Below are 19,352 nucleotides of genomic sequence, written 5' to 3' on the forward strand. Positions count from 1 at the left end.
GCAAACTTCCTTTGCCATAAACATTTCCCTCACAAATAGGTCTCAGATGACAATCCTTCCCATGGCCTCAAGCTACGGCCTACTTGCTCATCCTGGAACACTCTTTGTAAAGATCCTTGAACAAAGGTCAGTGGTTAACTATATGGATTATTCTCTGGGCACAACTACAGAAGGCTTTGTGCCTTCTCATGCTCCTCTCAAGGACAATAAGCACCTTAACCTTCTTTTCAGTAACGCAACCGAGGAAAGGAAAAAACAATCAGAATCACAAGACCTAACTCCTTCATTCCAGGTCCATGCCTGCGAGACAAGGAGAGGGGGTTAGGGCCGTGCCTCTATTTTGTCAGTAATGTCTAATGCAGCTCCCGACACACATGTTTTGTACCCTCTGACCAGAGATTCCTCTTCAGGTAGTTTGTGTTGGTCCACAGCTCGAGACTGTTTAAGATGCCCCAGTTGATTCCAGTCTGGATCCCTCACTGAGCGTTAGGACTCTTGAGTCCTCCCAGTCCTGAGGGCTGATGTCTGGGCTGAGGAGGGGATGTTCCGTTCTGAGTGGGGATGGATTAGGGCTTGCTCTGTGACCTGAAGGAGATTGCCTTGTCAGTGGAGGTGCCTCCTGCTTCTGTGTACATGAGGCCTCAGCAGGAGGGGAGTGTGAGCCGAGGGAGAGTGTGGGAAAGTCCCATGTTGGTCTCTCTGCAGAAGTTAACTGTCCTTAGTCCCTCCTGAGACATTGGCCCAGGGGCCTGTCTGTTCCTCATGGTGAGGGCTTCCCTGTGTGTGTGTGGTTGGGGCTCAGGAAGGGGATGTGTTGACCCTAAGCATTAAACAGCATGTTTTCAACTTTCATGATAGATCTCTGAAGACTCATGTTGCCTGAGGAAGCCCTGAAGTTAAGGAAGAGGAAAGAAAACGAGTGAGGCATGGCTCGCTCTCAGGTAAGGTCATATTTAGTCTGTCCTTCCTGAAATGCCCTTCTCTAGACTCACTAATCATGTCTGACTCTGGAGTGTCCTGTGTGACTCCTGTACACACACACTCACCTGGGGCCTTCCCTCAGGCCCTGTCGTCTCCACTTAGATCCCATCTCCCCATGACTCGGTGACCTGGCCCTTGTGAGGAGGCTCCCCTGGGCACCGTCCTGGGCAGGGCTTCTCACCCACGGGTTGGAGAAGGGGTCTCAGTGGTGTTGGGCAGCAGGATTGCTTAGGGCCTATCTGGATGCACTGTCTGCTCTCTCAACCAGGGTAAGGAAACTGCACGTGAAAGTCAGGTGTTAGTATGCACAATAGCTGGTTAAATCTGGGAATCAGATCAATTGAGCCTGTCCTTTGCCTTTTGTGTATCTTGACATCCTTGTGAATATACCTTACATATACACAAAGAATTATTTCTGAGTACTGTGTTGTGTTCAGTTGGTTTATTTGTCTGTTTTTATACCAGTACCACGTCACCTTGATTACCTTGTAATAGGTGTTGAAATAGAAAGACCTCCATCTTCCTTCTTCAAGAGTTTTGCTGTTCGCTCTTTGAATAATTCTGTGACTTTCACGATGTTTTATTCTGCTTCTACAAAGATTGTCATGGCAGTATTGATAATGAGTTAATTGGTTGATTGACCCTTTGTGTGGTTATTAAAGAATCTGTTTTGATGTAGCATGTTTAAATCTTAATGTTTTCTACTGATGAAACTTTGTCATGTGGGAAAGAAGATCTCATCTAATTGCTCTAAGGGTTTCAGTGCTTTGTTGAACTGCAGTGCAGAGTGTGCATCCTTGCCTTCTTCTTGATCTCAGAGGAAAAGCTTTCATTCTTTCCCCATTGCTATGCTCTTTTCATAATGGCATTTATTATGTTGATGTTGGTATAATTTATTGTTTGTAGTTTGTTGAGAGTTCCATCTTGAAAGATTGTCAAATTGTTGTCAAATGGTTTTTTTCTGTATCGAGTTGATCCTGTTTTTTTTTCCCCCTTTAATCTGTCAATGTGGTGTGTCATGTTAATTGATTTTTGTGTGTTGACTTCTCCTTGCCTTATATGAATGAAATCCACTTGGTCATGGTGTCAGATCTTTTTATTTTTTTATTGAAATTATTTTAATTGAAGGATAATTGCTTTACAGAAGTTGTTATTTTCTGCCAAACACCGACATGAATCAGCCATAGGTATACATATGTCCCGTCCCTTTCATCTTCCTCCCTATCCCACCCGTGTAGGTTGTTAGAGAGCCCCTGTTTGAGTCCCTGAGTCAGTCACCAAATTCGCATTGGCTCTCTACTTTATATATGGTAATGTAAGTTTCCATGTTACTCTCTCCATACATCTCACCCTCTCCTTCCTCCCCTCCCACCTCCATCTGTTCTCTGTGTCTGTTTCTCCAGATCTTTTTAATATGTGTTGAAGTGGGTTTGCAAGTATTTTAATTTTGCATCAGTATTCGTCAGGGATATTGGTTTCTAGTTTTCCTTTCTTGTGTCTTTGGGAAATCGGCAAACTATTAGAATCATGCTTGCTCCATAGAATTAGCAGGATTAGTGGTAATTCTTCTGTAAATGTTTGGTAGAATTTGGTCCTGTATTTTTCTTAGAGGTTTCTGACTACTTTTCAAATCTAGTTATAATGGGCTTCCCTGGTGACTCAAATCATAAAGAATCTGCCTTCAGTGCGGGAGACCCAGGTTCTATCCCTGGGTTGGAAGATTCCCTGGAGAAAGGAATGGTTCTCTAGTCCAGTCTTCTTGTCTGGAGAAATTCCATGGACAGAGGAGCCTTGTGGGCTACAGTGCATGAGGTCACAAAGAGTCAGACACGACTCAGTGGCTATCACTTTCACTTTCAACACTTCTCAATTTTTTTATTTCTTAATAAGTAAAATAGTTTGTTTCTGAGAATTTGCCAGTATGTCCTGTATTCTGTCATTTATAGGCATTATTGGTCATAGTTCTTCCTTATCTTTTTGACCTCAGTTGTAATCACTCCTGTTTCATATCTGTTTTTAGTTATTTGAATCTTTTTTTCTCTTTTCCTTAGTCAAGGTGGGGGTTTTCCTATACAGTTTTTTCAAAACATCAACTGATGGTTTGTTGATTTTTATATTTTTCTACTTTCTATTGTATCTCTGGTTTAATCTTTCTTATTTACATTTTTCCTTCTGCTAAACTTGAGTTTAGTTTGTTTTCTGTTTTCTGCTTCCTAGATGTCTAAAAATGTATTTCAGATTTAAGATCTTTTCTTTTTTTTTACTATAAGCATGTAACAGTTCAGACTTTCCTTTTAGTACAGTGTTCTCTGTGTGTGATAAATTTTGTAATGTTGTCTTTTTGTTATTATCCATGTATTTAAAAATTTCCATGTGATTTTTTTCTTAGACCCATTTGTGGTGTAAGAGTGAGTTGTTTAATGTTCACATTTGAGGAATTTTCTTGTTTTCTTGTGTTTATTTCGTTGTTGTTAGGGAAGACACTTTTATGGTATCACTCTCTTAAAATGGTTAATTTTGGCCTAACATGGTCTCTCATAGAGAATGTTTTCTGTGTCCTTGAGATACATGTGTTTTCTGCTTTTCTTGGGCAGTGTGATCTGTACATGCCTGTTCAGTATTTGCTTCATTTTTCTGAGATATCTAATGTTAGATGTATATATATTTTTACTTGTTACAGCTTTTTGGTAAATTGACCGTTTTATCGTTACACAATATTTATCTCATTGCACTTTTTTTTCCTTCAGTTTATTTTGTCTGATATAACAGTCTCCCCTGCTCTCTTTAGGATGAACTGTCTTTTTCCATCCCTTCACTTTCCACCTTTCCATGTCCTTAGATTAGTGAGTACTACCTGTTTCAACTCTCTGACAAACTCTGTGTCTCTTGCCCTGGTTTTTTCCTCCTGTTAGTTCTTCTAGTGGCCCCTGCTCCTGTGCATCGTATGGTGGTGAAAAACAGGCACCCTGGACAGCTCCTTTCATGCCACTGTAATTTCAGAAGGAATGTATTGAATATTTCCTTCCTATCATGATGTTTCTTGAGATAGTCTTGCTTAATAACAATATTTTTTTTCCATATTCTTTTTTGCCATGATTTTTAATTCTCCAAGAAGTTTTTTACTTGATATTGTGATATTTTATTTTGGTCATGATCTAATGACTCTTCTAATTTCAATCACTGTTTTATTGGAAATGGAAAAAAAGGCAAAGAAAGTCTTTGGCTTCTGTTAATGCCTTGCTATGTAAATCTAAATGGATAAAATTATATTTGTATCTTTGTATGTGGTAATTTTATTATGAATTGAGTTCAATTCATAATTGTTTTTAATTTTTTACCAGTTTTCTTTTGGTAGCCTAGTATAGAATCCTGTTGACAAACTCAGCTGAGTACAAAGGATACATTTTTATCATCTGAAAGATGCTGAAACACATGTGAATAAAAGGATGATATAAAATTGTCCAAAAAATCTTTCAAAAGATGAATCCTCTCATGTCAGTTAATTTTTTATAGATAAGTATGCATGCATGTGCAAGTCTGTGGTTTAGATAGAAGACATCATGATTTAAAAACTACATATCACCTTTTTCTTTCAGTTGAAATTATGTTATCAGTATAATCTGTGGCCTTGAAATTTCTAAACCATCCTGTTTGTGTTTTAAGTAGTAAATTACTAACAGTTGTGTTTCTGTATTCACGTCTATAATGACCTTTCATGCCATTCCACACTGTTCACCTTGGACTTTTTTTTTTCATATTAATACAATATTTATTTGTTTTTCTTCCATCAAACCCTGAGCCCACCACTTTCCCCAGGCTCCCTGGAAAGGGAACATACAGGGCAGACACAGGAGAAAGAACTATGGGAGGTGCAAAGAGCTCCTTCACATCGTGAAGAAGATGAGCTAGACCACCATCAGGCAAAAGAGCCCCATGGCCTTTGAGAGGGCCAAGCCCATGGCGTAGAAGAGCTACTGTTTCAGAGCAGGGTTCCTGGCATAACAGTGATGAAGCTCCTGAACAAAGTCCCACTTCAGCCCCGTAGCCAACCACCCCTGCTGTGGCAAGTCCAGCTCCAGGGAACTTGGCTGCTGTGTCAAAGTCCTTTGAAATGGCACTGGTTTGGAAGCTGTGGCTAAGAATAAGTGAGATGGTCGGGGGACCTGGGGCTGCCAAGCTGCTGTGGCTCTCATCAGTCAGTGTCTCTGGTCCTTTACCACCACTACAGACAGTGATCACTCAACAGTGGGGAGGTTCTCCCAATCAGGGAGGGGGTAGAGACTAATTTGGCACAGGTGTCCATTTTCAAGGGGTGAAGCCCTGAGGCCCGAGAGCTGCTTTCCCTGCAGAGAAGACAGAGTGGCAGGGAAGAGGCTCACCTTGGACTTCTTTCAAGTTTTCTTTAAAAGCCCTCTGTCAAAGGACTTGTAATGTTCTCTGTATTACTTCACTGTTAGATGCTTAAGCTTCAGTTGCTGAGCCCAAGCTTCTGAGTTCAGGTGCTTCATGTAATATTTCTTACCTTCTTGATCTGAGTCAAGTTTCTCAGTGTCTGTGACACAGGTTTTCTTCTCTAAGGTGGGAACAGATGGTTCTTTAATGAGCTATTATATTGACGACAGATTCTTGCCTGTAAAGTACTTATTTAATGTTTAGAGTAATACTACAGTAATTTAGAACAACAGGAAGCCTTGAGACATTTGGTCCTTGCTGCTATTATCAACATCATAGCTGAAAATTTTGACCTTTCCATTAAAAGTGCCGTGGACTTTGTCATCTCTGAAGACACCACTCATGCTGTACCTCATCGAGATAATGAGTTGCACTCACTGGGTAGAACATAATATCTGACACTTCCGTATAGCCAAAACATTGTTGAGCTTTATTTTTATATATTGCATGGATTTTGAACAATGATGAAAAATCCATGTTAATTGGAGGATCTCATAAGGTCTTAGGAAAAAGCATAAGAAATTAAAATTAGAGATCCATAATTTCTCCAGATACAGATACCCCTACATGGATCTGTTAGAACACATACTTCAACCAAGTCAATCCGTACCCTTTACTACCCTTTCTCTTTTGCATGAAAATGAGAACTTTTCATGGCCCTTTTGCTGACATGTGGTTTCATTTCAGGAACGACTGACCTCTGAGGATGTGGCCATCAACTTCACTCAGGAGGAGTGGGAATTCCTGGACCCTGCTCAGAGGGCCTTGTACAGGGACGTGATGCTGGAGACCTACAGGAACCTGCTGTCTGTGGGTGAGGATGATTTCCTTCCAGAGCTGCCCTTGGGTATCTGCATTTTCACTGTGTGCCCCTTGGGAGGCCCTGATGTCTTTCATGTGAGAGTTCTGGTGACTGGGGCATGACACAGCTTCGCAAGGTTAAACTGACCCTCTTCAGATGCTGTGTCTGTTTCATGTCATATCTAAGGTTGTCCCAGAGCTTGATTATGTACAGAGCTCACTGGCAGATGTTTAAAAAAATACCTAAAAACCCGATTTCCTATTTTCTACCTTTTGACTTTTGCTCAGTGTTTGAAAAAATCCAGGTCACTTTAGATTTCTTTCTTCTGATAACACTCAATATCTATTTGTTTTTGTTTGCTTGTTTACTTTTTTTTGGCTGCACCATTCTGCATGTGGGATCTTAGTTCCCTGACTAAGGATCAAACCTACACCTCCTGCATTGGAAATGCAGAGTCTTAACCACTGGATCACCAGGGAAGTCCCAGAATTTCTGTTTCTGATCTCAATATTATCTCCATGTTGGAGCCTGAGAAAAAGCTCTGGACAGTGGGGAGTGATGTAAAAGTAGCCAAAACTACAACATATAAAGAAAAATGAGCATCTCAAAAGCACTGTTTTCTTCTATTTAGGAGTAGGATAAGTTGGTGGATTGAATCCTCTGTGGTTGTTACTTAGGAAAATGTAAGAGTGGGTAGAGAGATCGTCTTTTTGATCCTAGATCCTACGAGGGGAGCATACGTGAATCTCACATGCTCTTAGCTTGCCATCTGTAGGCTGAGTGCATGGCCCCACCTCAAGATGCTGTAATGTCTGACCTTCATGTTGTATTAGTTTTACTCTAGTGCTGCTCTACCCAGTCTGGGAATGTCAACTGTTCCTGATGTTCCATTCTCCTTACTTTGTATCATTTTACCTCTTCAGTTTCTTTGAAATATATTCTCGAGGGTCTGAAATTTTATCTGGTTTCCTTGCTGTGATAATCCACCTATGTTTAATTGGCAGCCTCTGAGTCTCTGTGTAGTGGATTTAGTAGGTAACAGAAAACTGTGATGGAGACACTATTCCTAATGTTATTTTCTTGCTCTGTACAAAGTCACCACTTGAAGCTATCCAGTAGAGTGATCAGTATGTTCTAGGATGATGAGAGAGAAAGTATCATGAGAGCCTGATACGTCTTTCCAGGTTATTTTCTGGCTTTGGAGACTCTGTCAAGGGCACCATGACAGTGTTGTTGATGTGTATCAAGGACCATATATTTTAGCCTCTGTAAATGATATGGGAATTTATCCCAGGACAGCTTTGTCCAAGTTCACATTCTCATATCTATGAGGCTATTGGCTGCACTATTCTGTGCATTGTAGGTTTTTTTTTAAAATTTTATCATTGAGTTCAAATTTCTGTGTTACTCTTAGTGTTTCTGTTTTGTATTTGCAATGCATTGGATGATTGATTGGGAAATAGTCCCTATGGTGGAACTGGTGATCAGTCCCTCTTAAAATTCTTTATATAGTCTTTGTACTCAACTTACTATCAGATGTACGATTTCTGCATATTTTCTCTTTTACTGTTGATTGTCTTTTCAAACTCACTGCACTTTAATGCAGAGTAGTTTATAATTTTGATATAGTTCAATTTATTAATATCTGGTTTTATTTTGTGGCCTGTGCTTTTGGTGTTATATCTAGTAAATCATTTGTGGGTCCAATTTCCAGAAACATTTCCTGCACATTTACTTCTAGGAGTTTTATACAGTTGGGACTTAGGTTTAGGTCTTTGAACCATTTGAGTTCGTTTTTGTCTGTAGTGTAAGATAATGTTCCAAGTAACTTCTTTTGCTGGTGGGTATTCAGTTTTGTCAACATGTCTTGTTTCATAGACTGCTTCCCACATTTAGTAGCTTTTACACCCTTGTGAAACATCTTTTGAACATCTCTGCAAGAGGTATTTTTGTTTTAACCATTCTTTTTAGGTATGCTGCTGCTGCTGCTGCTGCTGCTGCTGCTGCTGCTGCTGCTAAGTCGTGTCAATTGTGTCCGACTCTGTGCCACCTCACAGACGGCAGCCGACCAGGCTCCTCTGTTTCTGGGATTCTCCAGGCAAAAACACTGGCGTGGGTTGCCATTTCCTTCTCCAAGGCATGCATGCCAAGTCGCTTCAGCTGTGTCCAACTCTGTGCGACTCCATAGACAGCAGCCCACCAGGCTCCTCTGTCCTTGGGATTCTCCAGGCAAGAATACTGGAGTGGGTTACCATTTCCTTCTCCATTTTTTAAATATAGTTAATTTAGATTTGTGTTTCAGCAGTTTACAAGATACTCAGTGTAGTTCTCTGAGCTATATCATAGGTTCTTGTTGTTTTATCTATTTTGTATATACATTAGTTTGTAAATATTCAGACTGGTAATTTATCTCTCCCTTTCCTGCTCCCATCACCATCCTGTACTATTCCCTTTGGTAACCATAAGTTTGTTTTTTATTCTGGTGAGTTTATTTTGTGAATAAGTTCATTTGTATCATTTATTTCATTTCAACATATAATATCCTGTGATATTTGTCTTTCTCTGTCTGATTTCACTTAGAATAATCCCTAAGTCTGTCTGTATTGCTACAAAAGGCATAACTTCATTGTGTCTTATGCTGTGGAGGTGGCAACCCACTCCAGTGTTCTTGCCTGGAGAATTTCATGGACAGGGGAGGCTGGCAGCTGCAGGTCATGGGGTCTTAAAGAGTTGGACACTGCTGAGCTACTTTCACTTCACAATATTCCCTTGTATATATGTACCACATATTCTTTATCCCTTTGTCTGTCAGTGAACATTTAGGTTGCTGCCGTGTTTTGGCTGGTATAAATAGTGCTGCTAAAAACATTGGAGTGCATGTATCATTTTGAATTCGTTTTCATCCTTTCTGGATATATGCCCAGGATTGGAATTGCTGCTTCATGTGATAGCTGTATTTTTAGTTCTTTATGGAACCTCCATGCTATTCTCCAAAGTGGCAGTACCAATTTATGTTCCTTCCAACAGTGTAGGAGGGTTCTCTTTTCTCCGCACCCTCTCAAGCGTTTATTGTTTGTAGACTTTTTGATGGTGGTCATTCTGACCAGTGTGAGGTGATACATTTTTGTGGTTTTGATTTGCATTTCTCTCTTAAGTAGAGACATCAAACATCTTTTCAGGTTATTGTTGGCCATCTGTTTGTCTCCTTTGGAGAAGTATCTGTTTTGATCTTCTGCCCAGTTCTTGACTGGGTTGTTTGTTTGTTGGTTTGTTTTGATATGAAGCTGTATGAACTGTTTGTATATTTTGGAAATAAATCCCTTATAGATAGCATCATTTGCATAGTCTCCTAGTGCAAAAGTTGAATTTTTGTTCTTTTTGTTTGGTTTCCTTTGCTTTGCAAGAAGGTTTTAAATTTAATTAGGTCTCATTTGTTTGATTTTGCTTTTATTACCATGACTCTAAGAGATAGATTCAAAAAAATTTTGCTGACATTTATGTCAGTGTTTTGCATTTGTTTTCCACTATGAATTTTAAAGTATCTGGTCTTGCATTTAGATGTTTCACACATTTTGAGTTTATTTTTGTGTGTGGTGTTAGAGAATGTTGGAATTTCATTCTTTTTCATGTAACTATCCGTTTATCCCAGCATCACTTATTAAAGAGACTTCTGCATTCTATATTCTTTCCTCCTTTGTTATAGAATAATTGACTCTAAGTAAGTTGGCTTATTTCTGGGTTTTCTGTCCTGTTCTACTGATGTGTGTTTCTGTTTTGTGCCATCATCATACCACTTCCGTGGTGACTCAGATGGTAAAGCCATCTGCCTACAATGCAGGAGACCCAGGTTCAGTCCCTGGGTCAGGAAGATCTGCTGGAGAAGGAAATGGCAACCCACTTCAGTATTCTTGCCTGGAGAATCCCATGGACAGAGGAACCTCTAGTCTACAGTCGATGGGGTCACAAAAAGTTGGACATGACTGAGCGACTTCACTTTCACTTTGTTGACTGTGAGTTGGTAGTATAGTCTGAAACTCAGGGAACATGATTCCTCCAGCTCTGTTCTTCTTTCTCAAGATCATTTTAGATATCAGAGTCTTTTGTATTTTGGTACAAAGTAAGTTTTTCTTTGTTTTATGAAATATGTCATTGTTAATTTGAGAAGGGTTGCATTGACTATGTAGATTGCCTTGGATAGTATGGTCATTGTGACAGTGTCACTTTTTTCAGTCCAAGAACATGGTATATGTTTGTGCCATCTGTTTGTGTCATCTTTGGTATCAGTCATCAGCATCTTATAGTTTTATGAGTACAGTTCTTTTGACTTTTTAGGTAAGTTTATTCCTTAGAATTGTATTCTTTTCTCTGAGATGGTGAATGGGATTGTTTCATTAATTTCACTCTCTGGTATATCATTATTAGTGCATAGAAATGCAGCAGTTTTCTATATATTTTGTATCCAGCAAGTTTACTCTGTTCATTGATGAGGTCTAGTAGTCATCTGATGGCATCTTCGGGATTTTCTGTGTGTAGCATCATAGTGACAGTTTTACTTCTCCTTTATTTTTTTTTTACCTTGAATCCTTTTATTTCCTTTTCTTTTCTGATTGTTGTGGCTAGGACTTCCAAAAATATGTTGAATAAAAGTGGCAATAGTAAACATTGTTGTCTTATTCATGTTGTTAAGGGGAGTGCTTTCAGTTTTTCCCTGCTGAGTATGATGTTAGCTGTGTGCTTGCCATATACAGTCTTAATTATGTTGAGGTAGGGGCCATCTGTGCTGACTTTCTGAAGGGTTTTCATCAAATGGCACTTGAATTTTGTCAGAACCTTTTCTGCGTCTATTGATGATCATATGGTTTTAGTCTTCAACTGTTACTGTGATGTATCATAGTGATTAACTTGTGGATATTGAGAAATCTTGCATCCCTGCAATAAATCCCACTTGATCATGGTATGATCCTTTCATGTCCTTTAATGTATTAGTAACTGTTTGAATCTGCTCTTTTGAACTCAGGGAAGGTCTAGGAGAAAAAAGCCTTTTTCTACAGAAAAGAGTTGGATGCCTCAGAAAGGCTTTTGTAACTGGGAAGGTCTTCCAGAGTCAGTGTCAACCCCTCCTTTCCTTTGATACTCCTCGATCTTGAGATGACCATGTGTGGAAGAAGAAACGAAGTAAATGTCCAATAGAGAGGTTAATCCTACTTGGCAGAGGAACCCAGGTTTAGATAGCCTTTTCCTGGATTTTTCTTCTGATTTCTGCTAATGAGATTCTTACACAATATCCTGGAATATTGTGTATGCTTTTCTTGAATATAAGCATTCCATTGTAAGTTACAAAATCAGAGTTGGATACATTACATTGTAAATAGTATAACAGGTATTATCCTGCTTTCTCTATATATCATAATCACTTTTAAAATCTCTCTTGTTTCTGTCCCATACCCATAGTATAATGCCCATAAACTTGCTGAACCAGTTGTTTTCTTTTAAGGTCAGTATATTAGTTTGCGCTCTCAGTTATTTTCACAAAGACATGCAGTCACAAGCTGGTATCTGGCATAAACCTGTGTACCCTATGCTCTACGCAGACCCTTTCTTAGTCCTGACCAGTCCTCACATAGTACCTTGATATGGATGGAAACATTGTTCTTACCTATCACATCCCTCCACCTTCTACATACTCTCACTGTAAAGATAATCTCTGATCATTTATTGAACACGTTTCTCAGGACATGACCTAAATCACTCTGTGCATCCATGATGGCTCACAACCCATTTCGAGATGGGATGGTTGAATAATAGTTAAACAGACTTCTTTTGTCTTGTATCTTCCTTGATATTTTCCTTCTAAGTTTCTTGTATTATTTTTTGAAATATTTTCTAGTCTATTCATTTGTTGGGTGGTCATGTTTACAAATAATTTTTTTCAGTTGTCCCTGTAGGTTCAGATTCATATCCTGGGTCTCTTACCACTTTGTGGGCCAATTGGGTGTCTTCTGCTCTGATTAGAGAAAAACATGTTAATTTACCTCAAGCCTTTTAAAGCAAATTAGTGCTGTCAGTAGTACATGTTTTATAGTAAATACTCAAAATTTTATTTGTTTAAAAAAAGGTAATATCTATATTCTGTCATGTTCTTTATGATATGACTTTATCTACATTATATCTTTTTTAAAATATAAATTTAATTATTTTCATTGGAGGTTAATTACTTTACAATATTGTATTGGTTTTGCCATATGTCAACATGAGTCCACCACAGGTATACATGTGTTCCCCATCCTGAAGTCCGCTCCCTCCCCGCTCCCCATACCATCCCCCTGGGTCATCCCAGTGCACCAGCCCCAAGCATCCAGTATCATGCATCGAACCTGGACTGGCGATTCGTTTCATATATGATATTATACATGTTTCAATGCCATTCTCCCAAATCATCCCCCCCTTTCCCTCTCCCACAGAGTCCAAAAGCCTATTCTATACATCTGTGTCTCTTTTGCTGTCTCGCATACAGGGTTATCATTACCATCTTTCTAAATTCCATATATTGCTTTAGTATATTGTATTGTTGTTTTTCTTTCTGGCTTACTTCACTCTGTATAATAGGCTTCAGTTTCATCCACCTCATTAGAACTGATTCAAATGACTTCTTTTTAATGGCTGAGTAATACTCCATTGTGTATGTACCACAGCCTTCTTATCTATTCATGTGCTTATGGACATCTAGGTTGCTTCCATGTCCTGGCTATCATAAACAGTGCTGTGATGAACACTGGGGTACACGTGTCTCTTTCAATTCTGGTTTGCTTGGTGTGTATGACCAGCAGTGGGATTGCTGGGTCATAAGGCAGTTCTATTTCCATTTTTTTTAAGGAATCTCCACACTGTTCTCCATAGTGGCTGTACTAGTTTGCATTCCCACCAACAGTGTAACAGGATTCCCTTATCTCCACACCCTCTCTAGCATTTATTGCTTGTAGACTTTTGGATCACAGCCATTCTGACTGGCGTGAAATTGTACCTCATTGTGGTTTTGATTTGCATTTCTCTGAGAATGAGTGGTGTTGAGCGTCTTTTCATGTGTTTGTTAGCCATCTGTATGTCCTCTTTGGAGAAATGTCTATTTAGTTCTTTGGCCCATTTTTTGATTGGGTCGTTTATTTTTCTGGAACTAAGCTGCAGGAGTTGCTTGTATATTTTTGAAATTGGTTGTTTGTCAGTAGCTTCATTTGCTACTATTTTCTCCCATTCTGAAGGCTGTCTTTTCACCTTACTTATAGTTTCCTTTGTTGTGCAGAAGCTTTTAAGTTTAATTAGGTCCCATTTGTTTAGTTTTGCTTTTATTTCCAGTATTCTGGGAGGTGGGTCATAGAGGATCCTGCTGTGATGTATGTCGGAGAGTGTTTTGCGTACGTTCTCCTCTAGGAGTTTTATAGTTTCTGGTCATCTGTTTAGATCTTTAATCCATTTGGAATTTATTTTTGTGTATGGTGTTAGAAAGTGATCTGGTTTCTTTCTTTTACAAGTGGTGACCAGTTTTCCCAGCACCACTTGTTAAAGAGATTGTCTTTAATCCATTGTATATTCTTGCCTCCTTTGTCAAAGATAAGGTGTCTATAGGTGCATGGATTTATCTCTGGGCTTTCTATTTTGCTCCATTGATCTATATATCTGTCTTTGTGCCAGTACCATACTGTCTAGATGACTGTGGCTTTGTAGTAGAGCCTGAAGTCAGGCAGGTTGATTCCTCCAGTTCCATTCTTCTTTCTCAAGATTGCTTTGGCTATTTGAGGTTTTTTTTTTGTATTCCCATACAAATTGTGAAATTATTTGTTCTAGCTCTACAGTATATTTTCTTAAAATTTTATTTATTTTTTAATTGAAGGATAATGGCTTTACCGAATTTTGTTTTCTGTCAAACCTCAACTACATTATATCTTGTATGCATTTCACTTGCAACATTTTTCAGCAATATTGTGTCTGACCTTAGTCAATAAATACGCAAAGCACTCACTTTTTATTTATTATATTTTGGTGCCATTAAACTAGGTAATTAAGAATAGTGCATGGCTAGAGATTAGCCTTGCTTGGTGGCTCAGTGGTAAAGAATTCACCCTTTAATGCAGAAGATGCAGGTTTGATTCCTGAGTCAGGAAGATCCCATGGAGAAGGAAATGGCAACCCACTCCACTATTCTAGCCTGGGAAATCCTATGGATAGAGGAGTCCGGTTCACTACAGTCCACAGTGTGGCAAAGAGGCAAACACGACTGTGCGACTGAACAACAACATAGGTGGGGGTTGCATTGTTTATTGGCTGTTAGAAAACCGGTGAATATTTTACGTCTTAATTTATGTGTCATTTACAGATGATGGTCTTTTAGCGTGTATTCTGCAATACAGCTGACACATACCACTTGTTAACATTATAAAATGCCTTTTCTTTTTGGGTACATAGTTCTATAGCAGATTTAAAAAACTATGTTGTTTCAAAAAATTGTTTTAATGATATTCTTCATTTTCTTTTTTTTTTAATTGTAAACAACCAATTATGAAAAGTTAATTATTAGTTGTGTAAGCTTGGTTTTGGATTACTTACTGTTAAAATATATATTATATGTTTTGGAATTTATGTACAGTAAGTTTGCAGAATACAATGATAGTGTAATATTTTGTTTTCAATTTGAGACAGCTGTTGATTGATACGTTCCTAAGGGTTCTGGTAGAAAAACACTCTGAGAGTTGGCGTAAGATTGTCCAATGTCAGTGTTTGGCATATGGTTTTTAAAACTAGGCTACCTTAACAGTGAATTTATGTTATGCTTTCTTAAGTTAAGAATTCTATTCCTTTAGTGTTTCTAAAGACTTAAGGTGATCATTGTGGTGTTTCATAACTTGATGTATTACTTTTGGTGTAATATATATTCAACATGAAACATTAAGTTTGAATTATTGTGAGCAGGATACCTATGATTCTTTTTATCTTGTAGATATCTCTCCTACACATGTGATGAAGCATTTACAACCCAAAGCGAACAGTGATAAACGAGAAACATTCCAAACATTGATGCTGGGAAGCCCTGAAAGCTGTGAAATCAAACATTTTCATCTTTGGGAAAGTCAGGAAAATATGTGTGACTTTGAGTGTCAGGGGAGAGATGACAAAAGAAACTACAAAGGCACACCTGTAAGCCTTAATGGAAATGTGCCTGATGGAAGAGATTCGCATGATAGAAAGGATGCAGGCATCAAGCCCTTTGGAAAGAGGTTTGGATTTAACTTTCAGGATAAACTGCAGATGTTTCAAACTGGCGGGATAATTTCTGAATATAATCAAGTTAAGAGTTCTGTCAACAACAGTTTCTCATTTTCACCAGTTCAAAGAATTCCTCCTTGTGTCCAAACCAGTGTTTCTAATATATATGGGAATGATTTTATGAATCCTTCAGGAATAACACAAGAACTCAAAGCACACAGGGAAAAACCTTACAAATGTGATGAGTGTGGCAAGGCCTTTACTCACAGCTCACACCTCAAGAGACATAAGAAAATTCATACAGGAAAGAAATTATTTAAATGTGATATATGTGATAAAGTCTTCAGCCAAAATTCAAATCTTGCTCGTCATCAGAGGGTTCATACTGGAGAGAAACGTTACAAATGTGAAGAGTGTGGCAAGGCCTTTCGTGAAAAGTCAACCCTTTTAAGGCATCAGACAGTTCATACTGGTGAGAAACCTTACAAATGTGATGACTGTGGCAAGTCCTTTTGTGTAAAGTCAACCCTTTTAGGTCATCGGACAGTTCATACTGGAGAGAAACCTTACAAATGTGATGAGTGTGGCACGGCCTTTCGTCTAAAGTCAAACCTTTTAAGTCATCAGACAGTTCATACTGGAGAGAAACCTTACAAATGTGATGAGTGTGACAAGGCCTTTGCTCACAGCTCAGTCCTCAAGAGTCATAAGAACATTCATACTGGAAAGAAATTATTTAAATGTGACACATGTGACAAAGTCTTCAGCCAAAATTCAAACCTTGCTCGTCATCAGAGGGTTCATACTGGAGAGAAACGTTACAAATGTGATGAGTGTGGCAAGGCCTTTCGTGTAAAGTCAACCCTTTTAAGGCATCAGACAATTCATACTGGAGAGAAACCTTACAAATGTGAGGAGTGTGGCACAGCCTTTCGTGTAAAGTCAACCCTTTTAAGTCATCAGACAGTTCATACTGGTGAGAAACCTCACAAATGTAATCAGTGTGGCACGGCCTTTCGTCTAAAGTCAACCCTTTTAAGTCATCAGACAGTTCATACTGGAGAGAAACCTTACAAATGTGATGAGTGTGGCATGGCCTTTCGTGTAAAGTCAAACCTTTTAAGTCATCAGACAGTTCATACTGGTGAGAAACCATACAAATGTGATGAGTGTGGCAAGGCCTTTCGCCTAAAGGTAACCCTTTTAAGTCATCAGACAGTTCATACTGGAGAGAAACCTTACAGATGTGATCAGTGTGGCACGGCCTTTCGTGTAAAGTCAAGCCTTTTAAGTCATCAGACAGTTCATACTGGAGAGAAACGTTACAAATGTGATGAATGTGGCAAGGCCTTTTGTGTAAAGTCAACCCTTTTAAGTCATCAGACAGTTCATACTGGAGAGAAACCTTACAAATGTGATGAGTGTGGCAAGGCCTTTTGTGTAAAGTCAACCCTTTTAAGTCATCAGACAGTTCATACTGGTGAGAAACCTTACAAATGTGCTGAGTGTGGCAAGGCCTTTCGTCTAAAGTCAATCCTTTTACGGCATCAGACAGTTCATACTGGAGAGAAACCTTACAAATGTGATGAGTGTGGCAAGGCCTTTCGTGTAAAGTCAACCCTTTTAAGTCATCAGACAGTTCATACTGGAGAGAAACCTTACAAATGTGCTGAGTGTGGCAAGGCCTTTGCTCAGAGCTCACACCTCAGGAAACATAAGAAAATTCATACAGGAAAGAAATTATTTAAATGTGATATATGTGACAAACTCTTCAGCCAAAATTCAACCCTTTTAAGTCATCAGACAGTTCATACTGGAGAGAAACCTTGTGATGAGTGTGGCAAGGCCTTTACTGACAGCTCATACCTCAGGAGACATAAGAAAATTCATACAGGAAAGAAATTATTTAAATGTAATATATGTGACAAAGTCTTCAGGCGAAATTCAAAGCTTGCTCGTCTTCAGACGGTTCATACTGGAGAGAAACCTTACAAATGTGATGAGTGTGGCAAGGCCTTTCGTCTAAAGTCAACCCTTTTAAGGCATCAGACAGTTCATGCTGGAGAGAAACGTTACAAATGTGATGAGTGTGGTGAGGCCTTTCGTGAAAAATCAACCCTTTTAAGTCATCAGATAGTTCATACTGGTGAGAAATCTTACAAATGTGATGAGTGTGGATAAGTCTTCGGTCAAAAACCACATTTTCAACTTCACTGGAGAATTCATACTGGAGAGAGACCTTTCAGATGTAATGAGTGTGGCAAGTTCTTCAGTCAAAATTCACACCTTACAAAACACTGGAGAATACATGTAGAGAAACCTTTCAAATGTTTCGAGTGTGGAAAATCCTTTTCTCAGGTTTCAGCACTCACTAAACATCAGAAAATCCATACATGAGAGCAACTCATGTGAATGTGGTATATGGTAGAAGTTTTCAAAATTCACACCCTACAGTTGCTCAGAGAATTCATCCTACTGAGAAACCATACAAATATCATGAGTGTGGCAACATCTTAGGCTTTATGAGAAAATTCATACTGGATAGAAGCCAGATATATATGTATGTATTAGTCAGGTCTTTAGAACGTGAATTCATTCTAGAAAGATTCCTCACCAATTTCACAAATGTTAAAAATAATAATAATAATAACCCTATCCTCACATCTCACCAGTAGTATCAGAGTATTTATCCTGGAGAAAACACACAGCAATGTAACGTGTGTGGCAAGGATCTTACCCAAAAGTCACAAGATAGGAACGTAGGGGAGCCATACTTCCCAGACTCAGTGGTTGTGGCAAATCCTTTACCTTTTTCTCTATATGTATTCTCTGATGACTTTAGTTCAGGTACTCAGCAACTGTAGTAAGTCCATATTTGAAGAGAAGCTATAGAGATCTTTTCGTGTAAAAGAAACCCGAATTCTACCTCAGCAAATATGATTCTTTGGGACAGTAGTCCGCCATCTTTTTGGTTTCCTGGCTTTCTGAATAAAGTCACTATTCCTTTCCCAACAAGTAGTCTCTCAGTTTATTGGCCTGTTGTGTGGTGAGCTCTAAGAGCTTGGCTGTGGTAATACATTGATCAAATGCATTTGCTACATGCGTTTCAAGATGGTCTCTGGGAAGGAATCAGTGAGATGAAGGGATCGACTTCATTAGATACAATTCATTCACATCCATGTTCCCTGGAAAAACACACAGCCTGAATTACAAAATTCAATAGTGTGTGTGTGAATTAGCAATAGGGAGGGGAGAAAGTAACATAAAACTAGGACATGACTCATCACAGTCAGTAGGATCAGGAAGCCCTTCTGTACATAGTCCAGCCTGTTATAAAACATAATGTTCTACCAACTGACCTTGAAGAGAGTAGGCAAGATGTTAAAAGGCCTGGGCTTTTCGTAGGAGGAGAGGGAGAGTTACCAGGGACTGATGGTGTGCTAGGAACAAAGCATAGGAATAGGGTCATATTCTCCATTGGATAGAAATAACTGTTGTATATATGATTAAAGAAAAGTTACTCTTATTTGTGGAAATTGAAGACAGAGCTGTCATGGTCTTTGTAGACCGGGACCCAAGGAATGGAGTCTATGAGAAGAAGGAAGCAGGGGACCCAAGTCTCGAGTGAAACAAGTGTGTTTTATTTGCAGAAACGCATGTTTCTATATCTTCATTCAAGGCAGCTTTAGGCAGTAAAAAAAAAATTGAGGAAAAACAAAGCCAAGCAAATAACAATCTTGAAAGGGCCAGAAAGCATTCCATATCCTGAGGAAGAGGGGCATAACTGAACAGATTACCTTGAAGTAAAAGGTCACTGAAGGGAGTCACTGAATGGATTCCAAGCAGATGCTCTTTCTCATGA

General features: G+C 38.9%; 1 protein-coding gene and 1 pseudogene across 7 annotated transcripts in view; one reads left to right on the plus strand and one right to left on the minus strand.

Moving 5' to 3' along the window:
* The window catches only part of LOC138419202 (zinc finger protein 665-like), a 38,472-nt gene extending 19,970 nt beyond the window's left edge, over positions 1-18,502 (plus strand). For 3 of the 7 annotated variants that reach the window (XM_069551622.1, XM_069551620.1, XM_069551623.1), the window contains 4 exons: positions 40-126; positions 859-941; positions 6,121-6,247; positions 15,225-18,502. In XM_069551622.1, the coding sequence (XP_069407723.1) occupies positions 927-941; positions 6,121-6,247; positions 15,225-17,671 (2,589 nt within the window). In that variant the 5' untranslated portion in view covers positions 40-126; positions 859-926 and the 3' untranslated portion in view covers positions 17,672-18,502. Of the gene's footprint in view, positions 1-39; positions 127-858; positions 942-6,120; positions 6,248-8,206; positions 8,479-12,426; positions 14,529-15,224 lie in introns of those variants that run through there. The other 4 variants (XM_069551621.1, XM_069551624.1, XM_069551625.1 and 1 more) reach the window with 3 other exon arrangements.
* LOC138418518 (ATP synthase F(0) complex subunit C2, mitochondrial pseudogene) lies at positions 4,887-5,284 on the minus strand (annotated as a pseudogene).
* Positions 18,503-19,352: the final 850 nt, after the last annotated feature.

Source organism: Ovis canadensis, chromosome 14, assembly GCF_042477335.2.
Source record: "Ovis canadensis isolate MfBH-ARS-UI-01 breed Bighorn chromosome 14, ARS-UI_OviCan_v2, whole genome shotgun sequence".
Lineage (NCBI taxonomy): Eukaryota > Metazoa > Chordata > Mammalia > Artiodactyla > Bovidae > Ovis > Ovis canadensis.